The 27,500-nt window shown below is 44.5% G+C and overlaps 1 protein-coding gene across 5 annotated transcripts in view; it reads left to right on the top strand.

The window, feature by feature from the left end:
• Positions 1-4,383: 4,383 nt before the first annotated feature.
• The window catches only part of LOC110514830 (dedicator of cytokinesis protein 1), a 611,880-nt gene continuing 588,763 nt past the window's right edge, over positions 4,384-27,500 (top strand). For 4 of the 5 annotated variants that reach the window (XM_090217795.1, XM_090217797.1, XM_090217798.1 and 1 more), the window contains exon 1: positions 4,396-4,597. In XM_090217795.1, coding sequence (XP_090073921.1) covers positions 4,555-4,597 — 43 coding nt within the window. In that variant the 5' untranslated portion in view covers positions 4,396-4,554. Of the gene's footprint in view, positions 4,598-27,500 lie in introns of all 5 variants that reach the window. The other variant, XM_090217799.1, reaches the window with a different exon arrangement.

The following is a 27,500-nucleotide window of genomic DNA, read 5'->3' as shown; positions in this document are numbered from 1 at the left end:
TCAGGGTTTATCTGTGATCAACATTCCACCACTCCTAACATTCTAAACATCAGGGTTTATCTGTGATCAACATTCCACCACTCCTAACATTCTAAACATCAGGGTTTATCTGTGATCAACATTCCACCACTCCTAACATTCTAAACATCAGGGTTTATCTGTGATCAACATTCCACCACTACAAACATTCTAAACATCAGGGTTTATCTGTGATCAACATTCCACCACTCCAAACATTCTAAACATCAGGGTTTATCTGTGATCAACATCCCACCACTCCTAACATTCTAAACATCAGGGTTTATCTGTGATCATCATTCCACCACTCCTAACATTCTAAACATCAGGGTTTATCTGTGATCAACATTCCAACACTCCTAACATTCTAAACATCAGGGTTTATCTGTGATCAACATTCCTCCCCTCCTAACATTCTAAACATCAGGGTTTAACTGTGATCAACATTCCATCACTCCAAACATTCTAAACATCAGGGTTTATCTGTGATCAACATTCCACCACTCCTAACATTCTAAACATCAGGGTTTATCTGCTCATTATTAGGAGGGTTTGGAGCAAGGGACACAGACAAGGGGACAGGAGGGGGGCGAGAGATGGGTGGGAAGAGAGAGAGGGGGGAGGAGGGGTGGGGAGAGACATTCTATGCCATCGAAAGGAACATAAAATTTGATATAATAATTTGAATCTGGCTAAAAATACTTGAATCAGTTATAGAACCCATTGCCCTTTATGGTTGTGAGGTCTGGGGTCCGCTCACCAACCAATAATTCACAAAATGGGACAAACACCAAATCGAGACTGCATGCAGAATTCTGATAAAATATCCTCCGTGTACAACGTAGACCACCAAATAATGCATGCAGAGCAGAATTAGGCCGATAACTACTAATTATCAAAATCCAGAAAAGAGCTGTTAAATTCTACAACCACCTAAAAGGAAGCGATTCCCAAACCTTCCATAACAAAGCCATCACCTACAGAGAGATGAACCTGGAGAAGAGTCCCCTAAGCAAGCTGGTCCTGGGGCTCTGTTCACAAACACAAACAGACCCCACAGAGCCTCAGGACAGCAACATAATTAGACCCAAACAAATCATGAGAAAACAGAAAGATAATTACTTGTCACATTGGAAAGAATTAACAAAAACCCAGAGCAAACTAGAATGCTATTTGGCCCTACACAGAGAGTACACAGCGGCAGAGTACCTGACCACTGTGACTGACCCAAACTTAAGGAAATCTTTGACTATGTACAGACCCAATTGTGAGAACCTCCCATATCTACTGGGTGAAATTCCACAGTGTGACATCACAGCAGCAAGATGTGTGACCTGTTGCCACAAGAAAAGGTACTTTAACTATTTGCACATTACTACAACACTGTATATATACATAATACGACATTTGAAATGTCTTTATTCTTTGGGAACTTGTGTGAGTGTAATATTTACTGTTCACTTTTTATTGTTTATTTCACTTTTGATTATCCATTTCACTTGCTTTGGCAACGTAAACATGTCTTCCCATGCCAGTAAAGCCCCTTGAATTGAATTTAAAGAGAGAGAGAGAGAAGGGAAGGGGGAGAGAGAGAGAGAGAGAGAGAGACAGAGACAGAGAGTAAGAGAGAGAGAGAGAGAGAGAGTAAGAAGAGAGAGAGAGTAAGAAGAGAGAGAGAGAGAGAGTAAGAGAGAGAGAGAGAGAGGGAGAGTAAGAGAGAGAGAGAGAGTAAGAGAGAGTGAGAGAGAGATAGAGAGAGAGAGAGAGAGAGAGAGAAAGAGAGAGATAGAGAGAGAGAGAGAGAGAGAGAGAGAGAGAGTAAGAGAGAGAGTAAGAGAGAGAGAGTAAGAGAGAGAGAGAGAGTGTAAGAGAGAGGGAGAGAGAGAGAGAGCGAGAGAGAGAGCAAGAGAGAGAGAGAGAGAGACAGAGAGGAACACCTTGCTGATATTGAAATGTACCTTTGAGAAGGTGATTTATTCACAGAAAAGGGCAATCAGAAACGTTATAGGCTTATCTCACTGGTAGTCTATATTCCCATTTGAAAAGAAGGAAAGAAAGAAAGAAAGAAAGAACAGTTTTCGGGTGTTCCCGTTGGGATCTGTCTTAATCTGCTGGTTTAAAATGTCATGTAGGCCTAGGCTTATCAACAGTCTGGGCTCTCTGAGGTGGTTGCAGACACGCATAGAGAATGAACATGGTGGGAAAGACTAGAATCAGTTGACCTTGAACTATGAAGATCAGCCAGGATACATGGGAGCTACACTTTGGCGTCCAGCTACTCTGAACGCAATTCCTTTTTGTGTCTGTTTTTCCCCTTTACCTTCACGGGGTGGCAGGGTAGCCTAGTGGTTAGAGCATTGGACTAGTAACCGGAAGGTTGCAAGTTCAAACCCCTGAGCTGACAAAGTACAAATCTGTTGTTCTGCCCCTGAACAGTTCCTAGGCTGTCATTGAAAATAAGAATTTGTTCTTAACTGATGTGCCTAGTTAAATAAAATATATAAATGTGCTTTTTCTCCTCCAATAATTCCACACTCACTGACAAAAACATTCCTGTCCATATATAACCATTTGTTTATCTGTCTGTATTCTTGTGGTAAATGATCCTACCCCATAAGGACATCACAATACCCCATAATGACATCACAATACCCCATAATGACATCACAAGAGACCCCATAGAGACAACCCAAGGCCCGTTTTGTTTTCAGCGTTTTATCGGCATTTGTTACAGGTTTAGGTCTATACGTTTCTGGCTCACTTACAACTCAGCGGGAAACACGAAAACACACATCGTATTTAGTTGTTTAGGTCCTCAGTCTAATAAACCTTTTCAAATTCAAGGTAACTTCCTGGTTCTGATCAACTGTTTTCCCACGCTCTGCTAAACGGCGTCCTCGCCTACAGGTGTGTATGAGTCCACTTTTGTTATTAGACCAGATGGTAATGTCAAGGGAGAGAGAGATAGTACAGAACCTTGTGTATGTAATGCAGTCTGCTTCACGGTCTGGAACAGACAGGGTGTAACGCACTTTTTAAAAAATATAGATATTTATTTTATTTAACCTTCATTTAAGATGGCGGCGGTGCCATGCCACTTAAGATTTAACTGTGCAGTGGTCTTGTAGGCTTAAAGTTGAAAGTTTAGTCAATTTCCTTTTTAAAGTTTTGTGTAGGCTATTGGTTTTTTTAACGTTTTTTAAAATAATTTATTTTACTGCAAAAGAACCATTTTGAATGATCATCTAGTGAAAAATATACTGGATACTGAAAGCGATATATTGCTAAATATTATAAGCACTGTCTCCCTATACAGTACGGGTTAAGCATTCTAGAACACCTACTCATTCCAGGGTTCTAGAACACCTACTCATTCCAGGGTTCTAGAACACCTACTCATTCCAGGGTTCTAGAACACCTACTCATTCCAGGGTTCTAGAACACCTACTCATTCAAGGGTTTTTCTTTATTTTTACTCTTTTCTAAATTGTAAAATAATAGTGAAGACATCAAAAACTATGAAATAACACATATGGAATAATGTAGTAAACAAAAAAGTGTTAAACACATCAAAATATAAAATATAAACCCACAAATGCTGATGCATCAGATACTCAACTCGTCTAAAGAAGGCCAGTTTTATTGCTTCTTTAATCAGCACAACAGTTTTCAGCTGTGCTAACATAATTGCAAAATGGTTTTCTAATGATCAATTACCCTTTTAAAATGATAAACTTGGATTAGCTGACACAACGTGCCATTGGAACACAGGAGTGGTGGTTGTTGAAAATGGGCCTCTGTACGCCTATGTAGATATTCCATAAAAAATCTGCCGTTTCCAGCTACAATAGTCATTTACAACATTAACAATGTCTACACTGTATTTCTGATCAATTTGATGTTATTTTAATGGACAAAAATGTGCTTTTCTTTCAAAAACAAGGACATTTCTAAGTGACCACCAAACTTTTGCACCATAGTGTAAATCACATCATTATGTGCTTAGTCGATATATTTTCACATTCAAAGTTAAATTCATTGGCCAACCATTAAACGCAAATACTAGTAAACTAATTTGGGAGAAGGATTAATTCAGTATGATACAGAATGATACAGTAACAGAAGATTACAGTTTTGTCTAGAATTGATATAATCACAAGTGTTGCATGAATAGTTGCATCCTGACATTGTTTTGAGACCCTTTCACATATCATTCTGTACAGTTACCTTTAATAAAGTCATAGATTAAGTAATAGTTTGCTATATAGGCCCGGTATCTATTTGTTCTATATTAAAATCTATTTCCAGTTTCTTAGCCTAACGACGTCCATGCTTGATGATCGAAGTGTTTTGTGTTAATTTCCACCCCCTTGTGGAGCGTCCTGTCCAGGCTGACTGTCACTGGGGGAAAATGGCCGCTCGACGTGATTCTATTCACCGACACTGAGAACTCTAAAGTACAGAAAACTCTACAGTCTGATCTGGAACTATTGAAACAAACCCAACCTCAACACGGGGGGAGTTTTTAAATGAATAATGTCTCGCTGGGTGCCTACGAAGAAGGAGAAGTACGGAGTTGGTGAGTCTAATAAACTTGCACGTTTTCTCTGTCTAGTCTCGCTGGGTAGCTTGTCGTTCCTACTCTGCATCCGAAGGCACAAGTTTGGGAATAATTGTAATTATTTTAGGATACAGCGCTGCTACGCCGAGATTCACACAATATTCCTAAAGGCCTGACTTGATTTCTTTGCAACACATTTGCCTGAATGTAGGAATGCAAAAGTTAGATAAAATCTTGTGCTATCAGCAACTGGTTTTGCCAACTGGTTTGCATAAAGGCACAGCGAGGAATCCCTGTCTTTGTGAGCGGACTGCGGTCAACACCGGGAATTGTCAGAGGCGCGCCTAGTTTGCAACACTGTTTCCTGTGGAGTCGGGGCCTGCCACATCGTGGACGGTACAGGACGCGGTTGGAACTTTGTACCGTTTATTGTTACATGGTTCAACATACGAGCTAAAGTTACTGGTGAACAGAATGGACTTGGTGTAATTGTGATGCCTCATATGTTTTCAATGTGTTTGGTTTGGAATAGTGCAGGCTACTCTTTCCCAAGTCCTTTATGTGATTTATTCAAAGTAGATCTGGCAACAGGAGCCCTTAGGGCTTCTGTTTTCTGTTTGAGTTCAGTTTTTGAAATGTGGACACAACTCAAACTGGATACATTTATAGCGCGTCTTGAAGTTGAATAGCTCCGTGTTGATTGACACATGATCTCCTGGGCGGTATGACCGGGGGTTTGGCCGCCCGCTGTCGGACGTCCTGTTCTGTCTCACCATCAGGCCAGTAACTGAGTTAGGTTTTGGCCTGGCTGGAGTCATTCATTGTAGTGGCCATATTCACTCTCACTCTGGTGTATTGGAAATAATTAGGTATAACACATTGTTATTCTCCAAGTACATTTAACCCGGAATTTGATTTGGTGAAGAGGTGCTGCCAGCAATATACACTGTAACAGTGTATAAAACAGAATACAGTAACGTTGTTGTTATGCCTAGGCTACATAAGCTAGTACAGGCTACATAAGCTGGTACAGGCTACATAAACTGATACTGGCTACATAAGCTGGTACAGGCTACATAAGCTGGAACAGGCTACATAAGCTGGTACAGGCTACATAAGCTGGTACAGGCTACATAAACTGGTATAGGCTACATAAGCTGGTACAGGCTACATAAGCTGGTACAGGCTACATAAGCTGGTACAGGCTACATAAGCTGGTACAGGCTACATAAGCTGGTACAGGCTACATAAGCTGGTACAGGCTACATAAGCTGGTACAGGCTACATAAGCTGGTACAGGCTACATAGTCTAAACTCTTGGTCATTGCATAATGATTCAGTAAATATACTACACTGTAGTTAAGACTTTGTTTCAACTGATTTTAAGAAAATACTCAACAAGGCCTTCTGATGAGTCAGGGAGATCAGAGAACACTCAACAAGGCCTTCTGATGAGTCAGGGAGATCAGAGAAGACTCAACAAGGCCTTCTGATGAGTCAGGGAGATCAGAGAAGACTCAACAAGGCCTTCTGATGAGTCAACGAGATCAGAGAAGACTCAACAAGGCCTTCTGATGAGTCAGGGAGATCAGAGAACACTCAACAAGGCCTTCTGATGAGTCAGGGAGATCAGAGAAGACTCAACAAGGCCTTCTGATGAGTCAGGGAGTTCAGAGAAGACTCAACAAGGCCTTCTGATGAGTCAGGGAGATCAGAGAAGATTCAACAAGGCTTTCTGATGAGTCAGGGAGATCAGAGAAGACTCAACAAGGCCTTCTGTAGAGTCAGGGAGATCAGCGAAGACTCAACAAGGCCTTCTGATGAGTCAGGGAGATCAGAGAAGACTTAGGGCCCTATAAAATCCGCATTGCGGGAAAATGCAGACGGAATCAAGGAATCCAGACGTTAACACTGAATTCACCCATATATAATACGTTTTATTGAACTTAGTTGTAAATCAAAAAGTGAAACTTCTATTTAGTCGAATAAGCCTCACTTATAATATCTTTTGTAATTTTATGTTGACTGAATTCAAGACTTTCTCATTGACCTCCATTCAAAACCACTTGGTCTGTTTCACTCTTTATTCTCTGACCGACAGGGGAGGAGTCGGCCCTCTTGCTTCACCTCTTCCTCTCTGGTCTGGTTGGTTTAAAGGAGCAGACATACCGAAACATACTATAAATGACTGATTTACCATCCGTGTACAATTCAACAGTGACGTGTGCGTTTTGGTTCTCACCTTACATTACTGTGGCCCCTATCCACAGGAACACTTCTACAGTAATGAGACCAGTGTCATGTGCGTTTTGGTTCTCACCTTACATTACTGTGGCCCCTATCCACAGGAACACTTCTCCAGTAATGAGACCAGTGTCATGTGTGTTTTGGTTCTCACCTTACATTACTGTGGCCCCTATCCACAGGAACACTTCTACAGTAATGAGACCAGTGTCATGTGTGTTTTGGTTCTCACCTTACATTACTGTGGCCCCTATCCACAGGAACACTTGTACAGTAATGAGACCAGTGTCATGTGTGTTTTGGTTCTCACCTTACATTACTGTGGCCCCTATCCACAGGAACACTTCTACAGTAATGAGACCAGTGTCATGTGAATTACAGGGCCCGTTGTCGCTGTCGGCTGTGTGTCTCACCCTTTATCAAGGTTCCCCATTATTATAGTCTCAGGTAGATTGAGGAAGTGGGGAGATGGTTAAACCATGAAGGGCTGTCGTCAGTACAGTAAAACACTGCTTCCCATATAGTGTTGCATTGTGTCTGCTGTTATAGAACGTTTAGTTCCCTTCCTGTAGGAGGGACTTGAGCTCACTGTGCTCCTTCCTGCAGGGAGGACTTGAGCTCACTTTGTCCCTTCCTGCAGGGAGGACTTGAGCTCACTTTGTCCCTTCCTGTAGGGAGGACTTGAGCTCACTATGTCCCTTCCTGCAGGAAGGACTTGAGCTCACTGTGTCCCTTCCTGTAGGAGGGACTTGAGCTCACTTTGTCCCTTCCTGCAGGGAGGACTTGAGCTCACTGTGTCCCTTCCTGCAGGAAGGACTTGAGCTCACTGTGTCCCTTCCTGCAGGAAGGACTTGAGCTCACTGTGTCCCTTCCTGCAGGGAGGATGTGACCTCACTGTGTCCCTTCCTGCAGGGAGGATGTGACCTCAGCGTGTTCCTTCCTGCAGGGAGGATGTGACCTCACTTTGTCCCTTCCTGCAGGGAGGACTTGAGCTCACCGTGTCCCTTCCTGCAGGAAGGATGTGACCTCAGCGCGTTCCTTTCTGCAGGGAGGACTTGTCCTCAGCAGGTCCCTTCCCTTGTTGCTCAGGGCAACCAAAGCTACAGTCTACCACCACCTGGTTTCCATGGCGTTGGGTTTCCTCTTGTCACAGCTTTGTCATTGCACTTTTAATACTCCACCGACTACTGTTCCTCACCGACAATTCAAACTAACTAGGTGGATGTCTTTGGGAGAGTTGCATTTCCTTGACTGAGACTGAGGAAACCTTTTAGTTTATCTTGGATAAGAAACATCTTGGATAAGAAACATCTTGGATAAGAAACATCTTGGATAAGAAACATATTATCTTGGATAAGAAACATCTGGGATAAGAAACATCTGGGATAAGAAACATCTGGGATAAGCAACATCTCGGATAAAAGCTTTAGATGTTTAGTTTGTGTCGTGTGGAGATCTCATCCCTTTACTCTGAGAAATACACAGCGTCTGATCTCACAACAGACGGAGGCTGAAAACATCTTTATTTCCCCTCATACGGTCTCTTCTTCATGTGAATCATCACCTACCTTGAGGCCAGAAGCCCGAACTTCCTTGAATGTCTTGAATTCCACAGTAGAATGTTTTAGAACGTCCCTTCTGTTAATGCTGATGAGCTCATCGACCAATCAGAGACGCACCGTCACAATCTCTCCATCATGATCTCCTTCTAACGTTACACTGCGCAGGTTAACATGAACGGTGGCCCTTACCAACCAATGAGTCATATTTGTATCTCTTTCACAGTTTCAGAGGAGGGATGGATGAATGTCCGGCTCTGACCTGCTTTTTTTGTTGGCAAAGAATAACGACGTGTGAGCCAATCTAATGATCAAAGAGTGGAACGTTCATTCAAATAAATGTTTTGCCGACCCCGAGTTAATTCCACGACACACTTCCTTTTGTTCTTAGAACGTCAACAAACCCTGCAGGAGATCAGATGGAATCGGAGGTAGTAGTTTTAAATACAGCTTTCTTTCTCAAGGCTAGAGGGGGGGCGGGGGGGTCATTGTTTTCCTGCATGACGTTTCCTCGTCCATCATGTGATGAAGTAATTTGAAATCCCCTTTTGATGATCATACAGGAAGTGTTGTAAAAAAATACTATCTGATTCTTTAAAAGTCTAGAAAGGAGATGCAGATGGAGAGGACAGGAATCCTGTTGAGAAACAGTGATACTCTGTGGTTCAACATGTCTGGAGAAATGGTATAGGAGCTACACACATCCCTACAGAACAGTTCTACCCTGTTACACACATCTCTACAGAACAGTACACACATCCCTACAGAACAGTTCTACCCTGTTACACACATCCCTACAGAACAGTTCTACCCTGTTACACACATCCCTACAGAACAGTTCTACCCTGTTACACACATCCCTACAGAACAGTACACACATCCCTACAGAACAGTACACACATCCCTACAGAACAGTACACACATCCCTACAGAACAGTACACACATCCCTACAGAATAGTACACACATCCCTACAGAATAGTACACACATCCCTACAGAACAGTTCTACACTGTTACACACATCCCTACAGAACAGTACACACATCCCTACAGAACAGTTCTACCCTGTTACACACATCCCTACAGAACAGTTCTACCCTGTTACACACATCCCTACAGAACAGTTCTACACTGTTACACATCCCTACAGAACAGTTCTACATTGTTACACATCCCTACAGAACAGTTCTACACTGTTACACACATCCCTACAGAACAGTACACACATCCCTACAGAACAGTACACACATCCCTACAGAACAGTTCTACCCTGTTACACACATCCCTACAGAACAGTTCTACACTGTCCAGAGGCAGGACAACTCTGTTCCTCTGTGGTTCTACGCTGTCCACCGCCAGGACAACTCTGTTCCTCTGTGTAGTTCTACACTGTCCAGGACACCTCTGTTCCTCTGTGTAGTTCTACACTGTCCAGCAGCAGGACACCTCTGTTCCTCTGTGTAGTTCTACACTGGCCAGGACAACTCTGTTCCTCTTTGTAGTTCTACACTGTCCAGGACAACTCTGTTCCTCTGTGTAGTTCTACACTGTCCAACTCTGTTCCTCTGTGTAGTTCTACACTGTCCAACTATGTTCCTCTGTGTAGTTCTACACTGTCCAGGACAACTCTGTTCCTCTGTGTAGTTCTACACTGTCCAGGACAACTCTGTTCCTCTGTGTAGTTCTACTCTGTCCAGGACAACTCTGTTCCTCTGTGTAGTTCTACACTGTCCAACTCAGTTCCTCTGTGTAGTTCTACGCTGTCCACCGCCAGGACAACTCTGTTCCTCTGTGTAGTTCTACACTGGCCAGGACAACTCTGTTCCTCTTTGTAGTTCTACACTGTCCAGGACAACTCTGTTCCTCTGTGTAGTTCTACACTGTCCAACTCTGTTCCTCTGTGTAGTTCTACACTGTCCAACTATGTTCCTCTGTGTAGTTCTACACTGTCCAGGACAACTCTGTTCCTCTGTGTAGTTCTACACTGTCCAGGACAACTCTGTTCCTCTGTGTAGTTCTACTCTGTCCAGGACAACTCTGTTCCTCTGTGTAGTTCTACACTGTCCAACTCAGTTCCTCTGTGTAGTTCTACACTGTCCAGGACAACTCTGTTCCTCTGTGTAGTTCTACACTATCCAGGACAACTCTGTTCCTCTGTGTAGTTCTACGCTGGCCAGCGATAGGACAACTCTGTTCCTCTGTGTAGTTCTACGCTGTCCAGGACAACTCTGTTCCTCTGTGTAGTTCTACACTGTCCAGGACAACTCTGTTCCTCTGTGTAGTTCTACACTGTCCAGCAGCAGGACAACTCTGTTCCTCTGTGTCGTTCCACACTGGCCAGGACAACTCTGTTCCTCTGTGTAGTTCTACACTGTCCAGGACAACTCTGCTCATCTGTGTAGTTCTACACTGTCCAACTCTGTTCCTCTGTGTAGTTCTACACTGGCCAGGACAACTATGTTCCTCTGTGTAGTTCTACACTGTCCAGGACAACTCTGTTCCTCTGTGTAGTTCTACACTGTCCAGCAGCAGGACAACTCTGTTCCTCTGTGTAGTTCTACACTGTCCAGCAGCAGGACAACTCTGTTCCTCTGTGTAGTTCTACACTGTCCAGGACAACTCTGTTCCTCTGTGTAGTTCCACACTGGCCAGGACAACTCTGTTCCTCTGTGTAGTTCTACGCTGGCCAGCGGCAGGACAACTCTGTTCAACAGAAACAAATCGGTAATAAAACAAAGTTTACGTTCATTTGGCTCCTTGAAATGATCTGTATAAACCCTGTGTATTGTTCTTCAGTAACAGCTACAGTTCTGTTATCAAACAGCTGGACCGTTAGACCGTTAGACCCCAGAGTGGCGCAGCCGTCTAAGACACTGCATCTAATTGCCAGAGGTGTCACTACAGACCCTGGTTCGATTCCAGGCTGTATCACAGCTGTCTAAGGAACTGCATCTTGGTGCCAGAAGTGTCACTACAGACCCTGGTTCGATTCCGCCTTAGGGAGGCACACAATTGTCCCAGCGCCATCTAGGTTTGGTCCGGGTAGGCCGTCTTTATAAATAAATATATCTAAATAAAGTTGTGTGATCTTGAGGAAGCTGTGTTTGTGTTAGTCAGGCTGTTGAGTGCAGCCTTGGCTCCTCTTATCTTCAGACCGTGGCACAACAGATCACTAAATAAAACAACTTCCAACAACTAACAGCCTAATAACCAACATTCATAACACTCGTTTAGATGTGGTCTGTCCTGAGGAGTCTGGTTTGGGTTTGTCAGACAAATCAATTACTCCTTAACTATACAAATTACACACTTCATCAGTCTAACTAGACATGTAGGTAATGGCGAGGAGGGAGGCCGTTTGTCCTCCTTTCAGCTGTAGTCCTGTAATGTTGTGGTGAGGAGAGAGGCTGTTTGTCCTCCTGACTCTCAGCTGTAGTCCTGTAATGTTGTGGTGAGGAGAGAGGCTGTTTGTCCTCCTGACTCTCAGCTGTAGTCCTGTAATGTTGTGGTGAGGAGGGAGGTTGTTTGTCCTCCTGACTCTCAGCTGTTGACCTGAAATGTTGTGGTGAGGAGGGAGGTTGTTTGTCTCCTCTCAGCTGTAGTCCTGTAATGTTGTGGTGAGGAGAGAGGCTGTTTGTCTCCTGTCAGCTGTAGTCCTATAATGTTACCAGAATCAGCCAGAGAAGGAAATGCCACTTCCTGTAGTTGGTGTGGTTCCTTCCCCCATGTGGGACCTCTCCAGCTGCACTTAGTTATAGAGTCCCCCGTTCCAGTTCTGGAGTCTCCAGTTCTAGAGTCCCCCGTTCCAGTTCTAGAGTCTCCAGTTCTAGAGTCCCCCGTTCCAGTTCTAGAGTCCCCCGTTCCAGTTCTAGAGTCCCCCGTGCCAGTTCTAGAGTCCCCCGTGCCAGTTCTAGAGTCCCCCGTGCCAGTTCTAGAGTCCCCCGTGCCAGTTCTAGAGTCCCCCGTGCCAGTTCTAGAGTCCCCCGTGCCAGTTCTAGAGTCCCCCGTGCCAGTTCTAGAGTCCCCCGTGCCAGTTCTAGAGTCCCCCGTGCCAGTTCTAGAGTCCCCCGTGCCAGTTCTAGAGTCCCCCGTGCCAGTTCTAGAGTCCCCCGTGCCAGTTCTAGAGTCCCCCGTGCCAGTTCTAGAGTCCCCCGTGCCAGTTCTAGAGTCCCCCGTGCCAGTTCTAGAGTCCCCCGTGCCAGTTCTAGAGTCCCCCGTGCCAGTTCTAGAGTCCCCCGTGCCAGTTCTAGAGTCCCCCGTGCCAGTTCTAGAGTCCCCCGTGCCAGTTCTAGAGTCCCCCGTGCCAGTTCTAGAGTCCCCCGTCCCCAGTTCTAGAGTCCCCCGTTCTAGAGTCCCCCGTTCTAGAGTCCCCCGTTCTAGAGTCCCCCGTTCTAGAGTCCCCCGTTCTAGAGTCCCCCGTTCTAGAGTCCCCCGTTCTAGAGTCCCCCGTTCTAGAGTCCCCCGTTCTAGAGTCCCCCGTTCTAGAGTCCCCCGTTCTAGAGTCCCCCGTTCTAGAGTCCCCCGTTCTAGAGTCCCCCGTTCTAGAGTCCCCCGTTCTAGAGTCCCCCGTTCTAGAGTCCCCCGTTCTAGAGTCTCCAGTTCTAGAGTCTCCAGTTCTAGAGTCTCCAGTTCTAGAGTCTCCAGTTCTAGAGTCTCCAGTTCTAGAGTCTCCAGTTCTAGAGTCTCCAGTTCTAGAGTCTCCAGTTCTAGAGTCTCCAGTTCTAGAGTCTCCAGTTCTAGAGTCTCCCGTGCCAGTTCTAGAGTCCCCCGTGCCCGTTCTAGAGCCCCGTTCTAGAGTCCCCCGTTCTAGAGTCCCCCGTTCTAGAGTCCCCCGTTCTAGAGTCCCCCGTTCTAGAGTCTCCAGTTCTAGAGTCTCCAGTTCTAGAGTCTCCAGTTCTAGAGTCTCCAGTTCTAGAGTCTCCAGTTCTAGAGTCTCCAGTTCTAGATTCTCCCGTGCCAGAGTCTCCCGTGCCAGAGTCTCCCGTGCCAGAGTCTCCCGTGCCAGAGTCTCCCGTTCTAGAGTCTCCAGTTCTAGAGTCTCCAGTTCTAGAGTCTCCAGTTCTAGAGTCTCCAGTTCTAGAGTCTCCAGTTCTAGAGTCTCCAGTTCTAGAGTCTCCAGTTCTAGAGTCTCCAGTTCTAGAGTCTCCAGTTCTAGAGTCTCCAGTTCCAGTTCTAGAGTCTCCAGTTCCAGTTCTAGATTCCCCCGTTCCAGTTCTAGAGTCTCCAGTTCCAGTTCTAGAGTCTCCAGTTCTAGAGTCCCCTGTTCTAGTGTCCCAAATTGCTTCCTATCCCCTACATACCACCCTACTTTTGATTAAATCCTTCTGGGCCCTGGTCAGAAGTAGTGACTATATAGTGTGTAGTATATCGTGTGTAGTATATAGTGTGTAGTATATCGTGTGTAGTATATAGTGTGTAGTTTGCTCCTCTCACAACTACAGTGTGACGCGATGCAATGGAGACCTGGAAACTACATAGTATATACTAACTTTAACTAAACAGTAGTTGTCTCCCGCCCAGCCCCTCTGCCCGGCCCCCCCTCTGCCCAGCCCCCCCTCTGCCCAGCCCCCCCTTTGCCCAGTTCTAGAGTCCCCCGTTCCAGTTCTAGAGTCTCCAGTTCCAGTTCTAGAGTCTCCAGTTCTAGAGTCCCTTGTTCCAGTTCTAGAGTCTCCAGTTCTAGAGTCCCCCGTTCCCCCCCCCCCCCCCCCCCCCTCAATCACACAGGCTGTTTTACATGTAGTGTTTAAACCCCTGGGCTCAATCACACAGACTGTTTACATGTAGTGTTTAAACCCCTGGGCTCAATAACACAGACTGTTTACATGTAGTGTTTAAACCCCTGGGCTCAATCACACAGGCTGTTTACATGTAGTGTTTAAACCCCTGGGCTCAATCACACAGGCTGTTTTACATGTAGTGTTTAAACCCCTGGGCTCAATCACACAGGCTGTTTACATGTAGTGTTTAAACCCCTGGGCTCAATCACACAGACTGGCTCAATCACACAGACTGTTTACATGTAGTGTTTAAACCCCTGGGCTCAATCACACAGACTGGCTCAATCACACAGGCTGTTTACATGTAGTGTTTAAACCCCTGGGCTCAATCACACAGACTGGCTCAATCACACAGGCTGTTTACATGTAGTGTTTAAACCCCTGGGCTCAATCACACAGACTGGCTCAATCACACAGACTGTTTTACATGTAGTGTTTAAACCCCTGGGCTCAATCACACAGACTGCTTTCACACAGACTGCTTTCACACAGACTGCTTTCACACAGAGCACTATCAGAAATGGTCTGCTTGGCTCCTACATAAAGACAAGTCATCCGTATGGCAGCCTACTCTCAGAACACTATCAGAAATGGTCTGCTTGCTTCTTGTGGTTGAGGACGGTGAGAATGAAACCCTGGGTATCGTCACAGAGCAGAGATGTACATATTTATCTACTGAACCAGACATCCTTCCTCTGGTCGGGTGGGACATAGACCCACCGCTATGTCATCTTCCTCTGGTCGGGTGAGACATAGACCCACCGCTATGTCATCTTCCTCTGGTCGGGTGAGACATAGACCCACCGCTATGTCATCTTCCTCTGGTCGGGTGGGACATAGACTCACCGCTATGTCATCTTCCTCTGGTCGGGTGAGACATAGACCCACCGCTATGTCATCTTCCTCTGGTCGGGTGGGACATAGACCCACCGCTATGTCATCTTCCTCTGGTCGGGTGGGACATAGACCCACTGCTATGTCATCTTCCTCTGGTCGGGTGGGACATAACTGTGTGTCTATGTCATTATACCAGTCGTTGTCCTAGTCGTTCTTATTTTCATTACCCCAATGGTTATTTAGCAGACAGTCTTCTCCAGAGAGACGTAGAATCAGTGCATTCATCTAAGGTAGATAAACAACCACGTATCTTAGACTGCATAGCACAGTCTTCGAATGCATGTCAGTCTTAGAATGCAGGTCAGTCTTAGAATGCAGGTCAGTCTTAGAATGCAGGTCAGTCTTAGAATGCAGGTCAGTCTTAGAATGCAGGTCAGTCTTAGAATGCAGGTCAGTCTTAGAATGCAGGTCAGTCTTAGAATGCAGGTCAGTCTTAGAATGCAGGTCAGTCTTAGAATGCAGGTCAGTCTTAGAATGCAGGTCAGTCTTAGAATGCATGTCAGTCTTAGAATGCAGAATGCATGTCAGTCTTAGAATGCAGAATGCATGTCAGTCTTAGAATGCAGAATGCATGTCAGTCTTAGAATGCAGAATGCATGTCAGTCTTAGAATGCAGAATGCATGTCAGTCTTAGAATGCATGTCAGTCTTAGAATGCATGTCAGTCTTAGAATGCATGTCAGTCTTAGAATGCATGTCAGTCTTAGAATGCGTAGCACAGTCTTAGAATGCGTAGCACAGTCTTAGAATGCATGTCAGTCTTAGAATGCATGTCAGTCTTAGAATGCATGTCAGTCTTAGAATGCATGTCAGTCTTAGAATGCATGTCAGTCTTAGAATGCATGTCAGTCTTAGAATGCATGTCAATCATAGAATGCATGTCACGGTCTTAGAATGCATGTCAGTCTTAGAATGCATGTCAGTCTTAGAATGCATGTCAGTCTTAGAATGCATGTCAGTCATAGAATGCATGTCACAGTCTTAGAATGCATGTCAGTCTTAGAATGCATGTCAGTTTTAGAATGCATGTCAGTCATAGAATGCATGTCAGTCTTAGAATGCATGTCAGTCTTAGAATGCATGTCAGTCTTAGAATGCATGTCAGTCTTAGAATGCATGTCAGTCTTAGAATGCATGTCAGTCTTAGAATGCATGTCAGTCTTAGAATGCATGTCAGTCTTAGAATGCATGTCAGTCTTAGAATGCATGTCAGTCTTAGAATGCATGTCAGTCTTAGAATGCATGTCAATCATAGAATGCATGTCACGGTCTTAGAATGCATGTCAGTCTTAGAATGCATGTCAGTCTTAGAATGCATGTCAGTCATAGAATGCATGTCACGGTCTTAGAATGCATGTCAGTCTTAGAATGCATGTCAGTTTTAGAATGCATGTCAGTCATAGAATGCATGTCAGTCTTAGAATGCATGTCAGTCTTAGAATGCATGTCAGTCTTAGAATGCATGTCACGGTCTTAGAATGCATGTCAGTCTTAGAATGCATGTCAGTTTTAGAATGCATGTCAGTCTTAGAATGCATGTCAGTCTTAGAATGCATGTCAGTCTTAGAATGCATGTCAGTCTTAGAATGCATGTCAGTCTTAGAATGCGTAGCACAGTCTTAGAATGCGTAGCACAGTCTTAGAATGCGTAGCACAGTCTTAGAATGTATGTCAGTCTTAGAATGCATGTCAGTCTTAGAATGCATGTCAGTCTTAGAATGCATGTCAGTCTTAGAATGCATGTCAGTCTTAGAATGCATGTCAGTCTTAGAATGCATGTCAGTCTTAGAATGCATGTCAGTCTTAGAACGCGTAGCACGGTCTTAGAATGCATGTCGGTCTTAGAATGCATGTCAGTCTTAGAATGCATGTCAGTCTTAGAATGCATGTCAGTCTTAGAATGCATGTCAGTCTTAGAATGCGTAGCACAGTCTTAGAATGCGTAGCACAGTCTTAGAATGCATGTCAGTCTTAGAATGCATGTCAGTCTTAGAATGCATGTCAGTCTTAGAATGCATGTCAGTCTTAGAATGCATGTCAGTCTTAGAATGCATGTCAGTCTTAGAATGCGTAGCACAGTCTTAGAATGCGTAGCACAGTCTTAGAATGCATGTCAGTCTTAGAATGCATGTCAGTCTTAGAATGCATGTCAGTCTTAGAATGCATGTCAGTCTTGGAATGCATGTCAGTCTTGGAATGCATGTCAGTCTTGGAATGCATGTCAGTCTTGGAATGCATGTCAGTCTTGGAATGCATGTCAGTCTTGGAATGCATGTCAGTCTTGGAATGCATGTCAGTCTTGGAATGCATGTCAGTCTTGGAATGCATGTCAGTCTTGGAATGCATGTCAGTCTTGGAATGCATGTCAGTCTTGGAATGCATATCAGTCATAGAATGCATATCACATATCAGAAGGTGTTCCTAATGTTTTGTCCACTCAGTGTACATATAACAGTCAGAGCTTTTTCAATATTCACCTTTTACACAAAGTTGTGTCCTTTTTTAAAACTGAATGTTCACCTTCATAATGTCAACCTGTTTGATAGTGTTCTGTCTATGTGATGAGTTCCTGTAGAGACTCTTCCATTAGGCGGAAGTAGACCTCTTGTCTCCGGCCTACCTGGACCGGTCTGCCTGACCTTCTCTAACCTTATCAAACTACGCTGTCAGTGAGGGCCTCATGAGGTGTCTGTGTGGGAGTATTGCCAACACACCCACACACACACACACACACACACACACACACACACACACACACACAGTATAGGTTTTTACATTTCCGGTCCGCATGAAAATGGTAACACCAGCCCACACTACACACAGTGTGAAACACCTTCCTCTTTCTGGCCAGTCACTGCTGTTTAGAGACCTGGTTACCAGCATGACAGATATATATAGTCTCTGTCTGTTTAGTAGAGACATGGTTACCAGCATGACATACAGTGCCTTGCGAAAGTATTCGGCCCCCTTGAACTTTAAGACCTTTTGCCACATTTCAGGCTTCAAACATAAAGATATAAAACTGTATTTTTTTGTGAAGAATCAACAACAAGTGGGACACAATCATGAAGTGGAACGACATTTATTGCATATTTCAAAATTATTCAGCCCCCTTAAGTTAATACTTTGTAGCGCCACCTTTTGCTGCGATTACAGCTGTATGTCGCTTGGGGTATGTCTCTATCAGTTTTGCACATCGAGAGACTCATTTTTTCCCATTCCTCCTTGCAAAACAGCTCGAGCTCAGTGAGGTTGGATGGAGAGCATTTGTGAACAGCAGTTTTCAGTTCTTTCCACAGATTCTCTATTGGATTCAGGTCTGGACTTTGACTTGGCCATTCTAACACCTGGATATGTTTATTTTTGAACCATTCCATTGTAGATTTTGCTTTATGTTTTGGATCATTGTCTTGTTGGAAGACAAATCTCCATCCCAGTCTCAGGTCTTTTGCAGACTCCATCAGGTTCTTTCTTCCAGAATGGTCCTGTATTTGGCTCCATCCATCTTCCCATCAATTTTAACCATCTTTCCTGTCCCTGCTGAAGAAAAGCAGGCCCAAACCATGATGCTGCCACCACCATGTTTGACAGTGGGGATGGTGTGTTCAGGGTGATGAGCTGTGTTGCTTTTACGCCAAACATAACGTTTTGCAATGTTGCCAAAAAGTTCAATTTTGGTTTCATCTGACCAGAGCACCTTCTTCCACATTGGTGTTTGGTGTGTCTCCCAGGTGGCTTGTGGCAAACTTTAAACAACACTTTTTATGGATATCTTTAAGAAATGGTTTTCTTCTTGCCACTCTTCCATAAAGGCCAGATTTGTGCAATATACAACTGATTGTTGTCCTATGGACAGAGTCTCCCACCTCAGCTGTAGATCTCTGCAGTTCATCCAGAGTGATCATGGGCCTCTTGGCTGCATCTCTGATCAGTCTTCTCCTTGTATGAGCTGAAAGTTTAGAGGGACGGCCAGGTCTTGGTAGATTTGCAGTGGTCTGATACTCCTTCCATTTCAATATTATCGCTTGCACAGTGCTCCTTGGGATGTTTAAAGCTTGGGAAATCTTTTTGTATCCAAATCCGGCTTTAAACTTCTTCACAACAGTATCTCGGACCTGCCTGGTGGGTTCCTTGTTCTTCATGATGCTCTCTGCGCTTTTGACGGACCTCTGAGACTATCACAGTGCAGGTGCATTTATACGGAGACTTGATTACACACAGGTGGATTGTATTTATCATCATTAGTCATTTAGGTCAACATTGGATCATTCAGAGATCCTCACTGAACTTCTGGAGAGAGTTTGCTGCACTGAAAGTAAAGGGGCTGAATAATTTTGCACGTCCAATTTTTCAGTTTTTGATTTGTTAATGTTTTTTTGAAATATCCAATAAATGTCGTTCCACTTCATGATTGTGTCCCACTTGTTGTTGATTCTTCACAAAAAAATACAGTTTTATATCTTTATGTTTGAAGCCTGAAATGTGGCAAAAGGTTGCAAAGTTCAAGGGGGCCGAATACTTTCGCAAGGCACTGTGTATATATATATAGTCTCTGTCTGTTTAGTAGAGACCTGGTTACCAGCATGACAGATATATATATATATATATATAGTCTCTGTCTGTTTAGTAGAGACCTGGTTACCAGCAGGACAGATATATATAGTCTCTGTCTGTTTAGTAGAGACCTGGTTACCAGCATGACAGATGTATATAGTCTCTGTCTGTTTAGTAGAGACCTGGTTACCAGCATGACAGATATGTATAGTGCTTCCAATGCCTCCTCTACCTAGCCTGTTAAAACCTTCCAATGCCTCCTCTACCTGGCCTCCAATGCCTCCTCTACCTGGCCTGTTAACCTTCCAATGCCTCCTCTACCTAGCCTGTTAACCCTTCCAATGCCTCCTCTACCTGGCCTGTTAAACCTTCCAATGCCTCCTCTACCTGGCCTCCAATGCCTCCTCTACCTAGCCTGTTAACCTTCCAATGCCTCCTCTACGTAGCCTGTTAAAACCTTCCAATGCCTCCTCTACCTAGCCTCCAATGCCTCCTCTACCTAGCCTGTTAACCTTCCAATGCCTCCTCTACCTAGCCTGTTAACCTTCCAATGCCTCCTCTACCTGGCCTGTTAACCTTCCAATGCCTCCTCTACCTAGCCTGTTAACCTTCCAATGCCTCCTCTACCTAGCCTGTTAACCTTCCAATGCCTCCTCTACCTAGCCTGTTAAAACCTTTCAATGCCTCCTCTACCTAGCCTGTTAAACCTTCCAACGCCTCCTCTACCTAGCCTGTTAACCTTCCAATGCCTCCACTACCTGGCCTCCAATGCCTCCTCTACCTAGCCTATTAACCTTCCAATGCCTCCTCTACCTAGCCTGTTAACCTTCCAATGCCTCCTCTACCTAGCCTGTTAACCGTCCAATGCCTCCCCTACGTAGCCTGTTAAAACCTTCCAATGCCTCCTCTACTTAGCCTGTTAAACGTTCCAATGCCTCCTCTTCCTAGCCTGTGAAAACCTTCAAATACCTCCTCTACCTGGCCTGTTAAAACCTTCCAATGCCTCCTCTACCTAGCCTGTTAAAACCTTCCAATGCCTCCTCTACCTAGCCTGTTAAAACCTTCCAATGCCTCCTCTACCTGGCCTGTTAAACCTTCTAATACCTCCTCTACCTGGCCTGTTAAAACCTTCCAATGCCTCCTCTACCTAGCCTGTTAAAACCTTCCAATGCCTCCTCTACCTGGCCTGTTAAACCTTCTAATACCTCCTCTACCTGGCCTGTTAAAACCTTCCAATGCCTCCTCTACCTGGCCTGTTAAAACCTTCCAATGCCTCCTCTACCTGGCCTGTTAAAACCTTCCAATGCCTCCTCTACCTAGCCTGTTAAAACCTTCCAATGCCTCCTCTACCTAGCCTGTTAAAACCTTCCAATGCCTCCTCTACCTAGCCTGTTAAAACCTTCCAATGCCTCCTCTACCTAGCCTGTTAACCTTCCAATGCCACCTCTACCTAGCCTGTTAAACCTTCCAATGCCTCCTCTACCTGAACAGTTAAAACCTTCCAATGCCTCCTCTACCTGAACAGTTAAAACCTTCCAATGCCTCCTCTACCTAGCCTGTTAAAACCTTCCAATGCCTCCTCTACCAGGCCTGTTAACCTTCCAATGCCACCTCTACCTAGCCTGTTAAAACCTTCCAATGCCTCCTCTACCTGGCCTGTTAAACCTTCCAATGCCTCCTCTACCAGGCCCGTGAAATCCTTCCAATGCCTCCTCTACCTGGCCTGTTAAACCTTCCAATGCCTCCTCTACCAGGCCCGTGAAATCCTTCCAATGCCTCCACTACCAGGCCCGTGAAATCCTTCCAATGCCTCCACTACCTAGGACGTGAAATCCTTCCAATACAATTACGAAGCCAGATGAATTCATTGCTATGGCTAATTTACTCCCAGGATTACTAATCAAATACCGACATAGGGAGTGATGTTATTACCCAGGGTGCACATCTCATGACTTTGTTGCTCTCTTTTCACATAATAAGTTGTTAGTGTTGATTTACATATTTGTAATGGATTGTCTTTAACAGAATAAATCATAAACCCTATTTTATATTTAACAAGATGAATATGCATCTTGTTATTCTAAGTTGTATGTTATTGATGTACTCCTTCTGTGGGAAACAATCCATTACCCACCTCAAACAACAACATTACTGCTGCACAGTTGTGACTCTACACCACCCAGTGTGGTTTCCACAGTTCGACTAGCCTGGAATCCAAGCTGATAGACTCTGTTTCACCAGCACGTCCGTTTGGATTCCAGGCTGTTCAACATTAGCCCCTTGAAAGTTGGCCGAAAAACTATCCTGTCCACTTTTGACCGTGCTCCAGATTCAGCCCTATAGAACTCTATTCAACATGAATAAGGGGAATTCTCCCTCCCTCCTACCGTGCTCCAGATTCAGCCCTATAGAACTCTATTCAACATGAATAAGGGGAATTCTCCCTCCTCCTACCGTGCTCCAGATTCAGCCCTATAGAACTCTATTCAACATGAATAAGGGGAATTCTCCCTCCTTCGACCGTGCTCCAGATTCAGCCCTATAGAACTCTATTCAACATGAATAAGGGGAATTCTCCCTCCTTCTACCGTGCTCCAGATTCCACCCTATGGATGATGCTGCTCATTAGCCTTACTCTAGATTTTCCCAGAACCGTGTGGGAGGATGCCATTACTCTCTCATCTTGCTTGTCAGACTTCTGACCCTCCATCCATGAGACATGGTGTCTGTGAAGACGAGCCCAGCCTCCTCTCTCTAGTCTTCTGACTCTCCACCCATGAGACATGGTGTCTGAAGACTAGCCCAGCCTCCTCTCTCTAGTCTTCTGACCCTCCTCCCATGAGACATGGTGTCTGTGAAGACTAGCCCGGCCTCCTCTCTCTAGTCTTCTGACTCTCCACCCATGAGACATGGTGTCTGTGAAGACTAGCCCGGCCTCCTCTCTCTAGTCTTCTGACTCTCCACCCATGAGACATGGTGTCTGTGAAGACTAGCCCGGCCTCCTCTCTCTAGTCTTCTGACTCTCCACCCATGAGACATGGTGTCTGTGAAGACTAGCCCGGCCTCCTCTCTCTAGTCTTCTGACTCTCCACCAATGAGACATGGTGTCTGTGAAGACTAGCCCGGCCTCCTCTCTCTAGTCTTCTGACTCTCCACCCATGAGACATGGTGTCTGTAAAGACTAGCCCAGCCTCCTCTCTCTAGTCTTCTGACTCTCCACCCATGAGACATGGTGTCTGTAAAGACTAGCCCAGCCTCCTCTCTCTAGTCTTCTGACTCTCCACCCATGAGACATGGTGTCTGTAAAGACTAGCCCAGCCTCCTCTCTCTAGTCTTCTGACTCTCCTCCCATGAGACATGGTGTCTGTGAAGACTAGCCCAGCCTCCTCTCTCTAGTCTTCTGACTCTCCACCCATGAGACATGGTGTCTGTGTGGAAGACTAGCCCGGCCTCCTCTCTCTAGTCTTCTGACTCTCCACCCATGAGACATGGTGTCTGTGTGGAAGACTAGCCCAGCCTCCTCTCTCCAATAGATTTATGAAATATTACTGTTTGTTCACTATGCAGCTATTCTCCTGTCTCTGTCTGTCTGAGGAAAGCCCCCCACATTAATGCAGGCCGACCTGTGTGCTGCTCCCCTGTCTCTGAAGACTGTTCGCTAGCTAGTCTCCCAGTCCTGCGTAGGTGTTATCAGAGGCACGGCAGAAAGCAGACTGGACTTACATAATAAACGCGTGACCTCGTCTGTGTGTCTACGGGATGTCATATTGATCCCAGACGTACAAGTCTGTGAGGCAGACGAGACGCTTCACTTTAATCTCTTGTCTCGTTATCTCTTTACTCTTCTCAATATCTCTGTCTCTTGTCTCGTTATCTCTGTCTCTTCTCAATATCTCTGTCTCTTCTCAATATCTCTGTCTCTTGTCTCATTATCTCTGTCTCTTCTCAATATCTCTGTCTCTTGTCTCGTTATCTCTGTCTCTTCTCAATATCTCTGTCTCTGCTCAATATCTCTCTTGTCTCGTTATCTCTGTCTCTTCTCAATATCTCTGTCTCTTCTCAATATCTCTGTCTCTTGTCTCATTATCTCTGTCTCTTCTCAATATCTCTGTCTCTTGTCTCGTTATCTCTGTCTCTTCTCATTATCTCTTACTCTTGTGTCAGACCAAAGGTTGATCACAGCCTTGAATCCTGTCTGTGAGGCTCTGACTGTTCCATTCTGCTAGAATCCATAGTGTGAAGACTAGCTCTGTTTTAGTATGCTAATTAGAGGTCGGCCGATTTATGATTTTTCGATACCGACTATTGTAGGACCAAAAAAGCCGATACCGATTAATCGGACGATTTTTATTAATTTATTTGTAATAATGACAATTAAAACAATACTGAATGAACACTTATTTTAACTTAATATAATACATCAATAAAATCTATTTAGACTCAAGTAAATAATGAAACATGTTCAATTTGGTTTAAATAATGCAAAAACAAAGTGTTGGAGAAGAAAGTAAAAGTGCAATATGTGCCATGTAAGAAAGCTAACGTTTCAGTTCCTTGCTCAGAACATGAGAACATATGAAAGCTGGTGGTTCCTTTTTAACATGAGTCTTCAATATTCCCAGGTAAGAAGTTTCAGGTTGTAGTTATTATAGGAATTATAGGACTATTTCCCTCTACCATTTGTATTTCATTAACCTTTGACTATTGGATGTTCTTATAAGCACTTTAGTATTGCCAGTGAAACAGTATAGCTTCCGTCCCTCTCCTCGCTCCTCCCTGGGCTCGAACCAGCAACCCATGCAGAGCAAGGGGAACAACTACTAGAAGGCTCAGAGCGAGTGACGTTTGAAACACTGTTGGCGCGCGCTAACTAGCTAGCCATTTCACTTCGGTTACACCAGCCTCGTCTCGGGAGTTGATAGGCTTGAAGTTATAAACAGCGCTTGACGCACAAGGAAGAGCTGCTGGCAAAACGCAAGAAAGTGCTGTTTGAATGAATGTTTACGCGCCTGCTTCTGCCTACCACCGCTCAGTCAGATACTTAGATACTTGTATGATTATATGCAACGCAGGACACGCTAGATAATATCTAGTAATATCATCAACCATGTGTAGTTAACTAGTGATTATGATTGATTGTTTTTTATAAGATAAGTTTAATGCTAGCTAGCAACTTACCTTGGCTTACTGCATTTGTGTAACAGGCAGTCTCCTTGTGGAGTGCAACGAGAGAGAGGCAGGTCATTATTGCGTTGGACTAGTTAACTGTAAGGTTGCAAGATTGGATCTCCCGAGCTGACAAGGTGAAAATCTGTCGTTCTGCCCCTGAACGAGGCAGTTAACCCACTGTTCCTGAGTTAAGAATGTGTTCTTAACTGACTTGCGTAGTTAAATAAAGGTATAACAAAAAATTGGCGCCCAAAAATAGAGATTTCCAATTGTTATGAAAAATTAGGGACGATTTCAAGTTATCGGCCATTCCGATTAATCGGTCGACCTCTACTTCACATAGCACAGTTGGGACTGGGAACTTTACATAGTATAGGAGGAGCACAGTTAGGACTGGGAACTTTACATGGCACAGTTAGGACTGGGAACTTCACATAGTATAGGAGGAGCACAGTTAGGACCGGGAACTTCACATAGTATAGGAGGAGCACAGTTGGGACTGGGAACTTCACATAGCAGAGGAGGAGCACAGTTAGGACTGGGAACTTTACATAGCACAGTTGGGACTGGGAACTTCACATAGTATAGGAGGAGCACAGATAGGACTGGGAACTTTACATGGTATAGGAGGAGCACAGATAGGACTGGGAACTTTACATGGCACAGTTAGGACTGGGAACTTCACATAGTATAGGAGGAGCACAGTTAGGACTGGGAACTTTACATGGTATAGGAGGAGCACAGATAGGACTGGGAACTTTACAGGGCACAGTTGGGACTGGGAACTTTACATAGCAGAGGAGGAGCACAGTTAGGACTGGGAACTTCACATAGCAGAGGAGGAGCACAGTTAGGACTGGGAACTTTACATAGCAGAGGAGGAGCACAGTTAGGACTGGGAACTTTACATAGCAGAGGAGGAGCACAGTTAGGACTGGGAACTTTACATAGCAGAGGAGGAGCACAGTTAGGACTGGGAACTTCACATAGCAGAGGAGGAGCACAGTTAGGACTGGGAACTTCACATAGCAGAGGAGGAGCACAGTTAGGACTGGGAACTTCACATAGCAGAAGAGGAGCACAGTTGGGACTGGGAACTTTACATAGTATAGGAGGAGCACAGTTAGGACTGGGGACTTTACTAGGGCATTGTTAGGACTGGGAACTTTACATAGTATAGGAGGAGCACAGTTAGGACTGGGAACTTTGTGTTTCTAAGATCAGGGATTCTGAACACAGTAGCTTGTTAGAGAAGAAAACATAGAGAAGTCAGGACTGGAACTTAGCATAGCTTTTAGATTCTAACTCCTCGTCATTCTCAGTGCCTGAGACCCTCCTCCAGGGTCTGTGGTTCCACTTTTTGATTGCCTAACTCAGCCAGGTGTATCAGTCAGTAAGTGAGTTGGAGAATTAGCTGCAGATTGACAGAGTTGAAAAAAAACCCACTTCTACCCATCTCATCAGAGACCATTGAGCATCTCAGACTCTCTCTCTGCAGGTACAAACCCCCTTCAATTACTGTTCTGGCAGCAAACACTGAGGCTGCTTCCCAAATGGCTTGGAGTGCACTGTATAGGGACTATGGTGCCATTTTAGGACTCACCCGGGGACATTACTGTGTGAAAAGGTAGTGGACCAGGTAGTGTCTGTCTGCTGTCTCTACCCTCTGTGCTTTAGGGAACATTGCAGAACATTCAGGAACTAAAGGAAGTGGATGACTCAGGCTTTACATTGCAGAACATACAGGAACTAAAGGAAGTGGATGACTCAGGCTTTACATTGCAGAACATACAGTAACTAAAGGAAGTGGATGACTCAGGCTTTACATTGCAGAACTAAAGGAAGTGGATGACTCAGAACATACAGAAACTAAAGGAAGTGGATGACTCAGAACATACAGGAAGTGGATGACTCAGGCTTTACATTGCAGAACATACAGGAACTAAAGGACGTGTATTTATTGAACACAGTGCCTGCTTCCCAAATGGCACTCTCCTCCCCTATTACTGTGTGCACTACACTTGATCAGAGCCCTATAGGGCCCTAATCAGAAGTAGTGTGCAATATAGGGAATAGGGTGCCTATTCCCTATATTTGGTGCCTACAAGGGTGCCTATAAGTATCTCTGGATAACAGGGTCTGCTAAATGACTAATATGTAAATATATATATACTGTATATGAGGTGTTTGGAAATAGCCACGGGATGTTTTTTTTTTGGTTTGCTAATTTAGTAGCTACTTAGCTATCTAGCGGTTAGCTTCTTCCAAAATCAAGCATTCGCTTCGTAACAGCACAGAATTCCCTCCTTGATCAAGACTCTTGTTGTTTAATATTTGTTTTGTGCGTGCAGCAAACTGTGAGTAGCATTTTTGTTGTTTGTTACTTCTATAACTTTTGAGTTGGGAGGTCTGTCCTGCAAATGCTGTAGTTTCGGTCTGAGACTTTATAAAATGTTCGCTATGCGCTCGTTAGCATTTGGTTAGCATTCTCTATGGGATTTTAACATGTTAGCATTTAGTTAGCATTCTCTATGGGATATTAACATGTTGGCATTTAGTTAGCATTCTCTATGGGATTTTACATGTTACCATTCTCTATGGGATTTTAACATGTTAGCATTTAGTTAGCATTCTCTATGGGATTTTAACATGTTAGCATTTAGTTAGCATTCTCTATGGGATTTTAACATGTTAGCATTTAGTTAGCATTCTCTATGGGATT

Source organism: Oncorhynchus mykiss, chromosome 23 (genome assembly GCF_057628025.1).
Source record: "Oncorhynchus mykiss isolate SJ-2025 chromosome 23, ASM5762802v1, whole genome shotgun sequence".
In the NCBI taxonomy this organism is placed as follows: domain Eukaryota; kingdom Metazoa; phylum Chordata; class Actinopteri; order Salmoniformes; family Salmonidae; genus Oncorhynchus; species Oncorhynchus mykiss.
The sequence above is the reverse complement of the archived record's forward strand: the minus strand, read 5'-3'. Positions and strand labels throughout refer to the sequence as shown.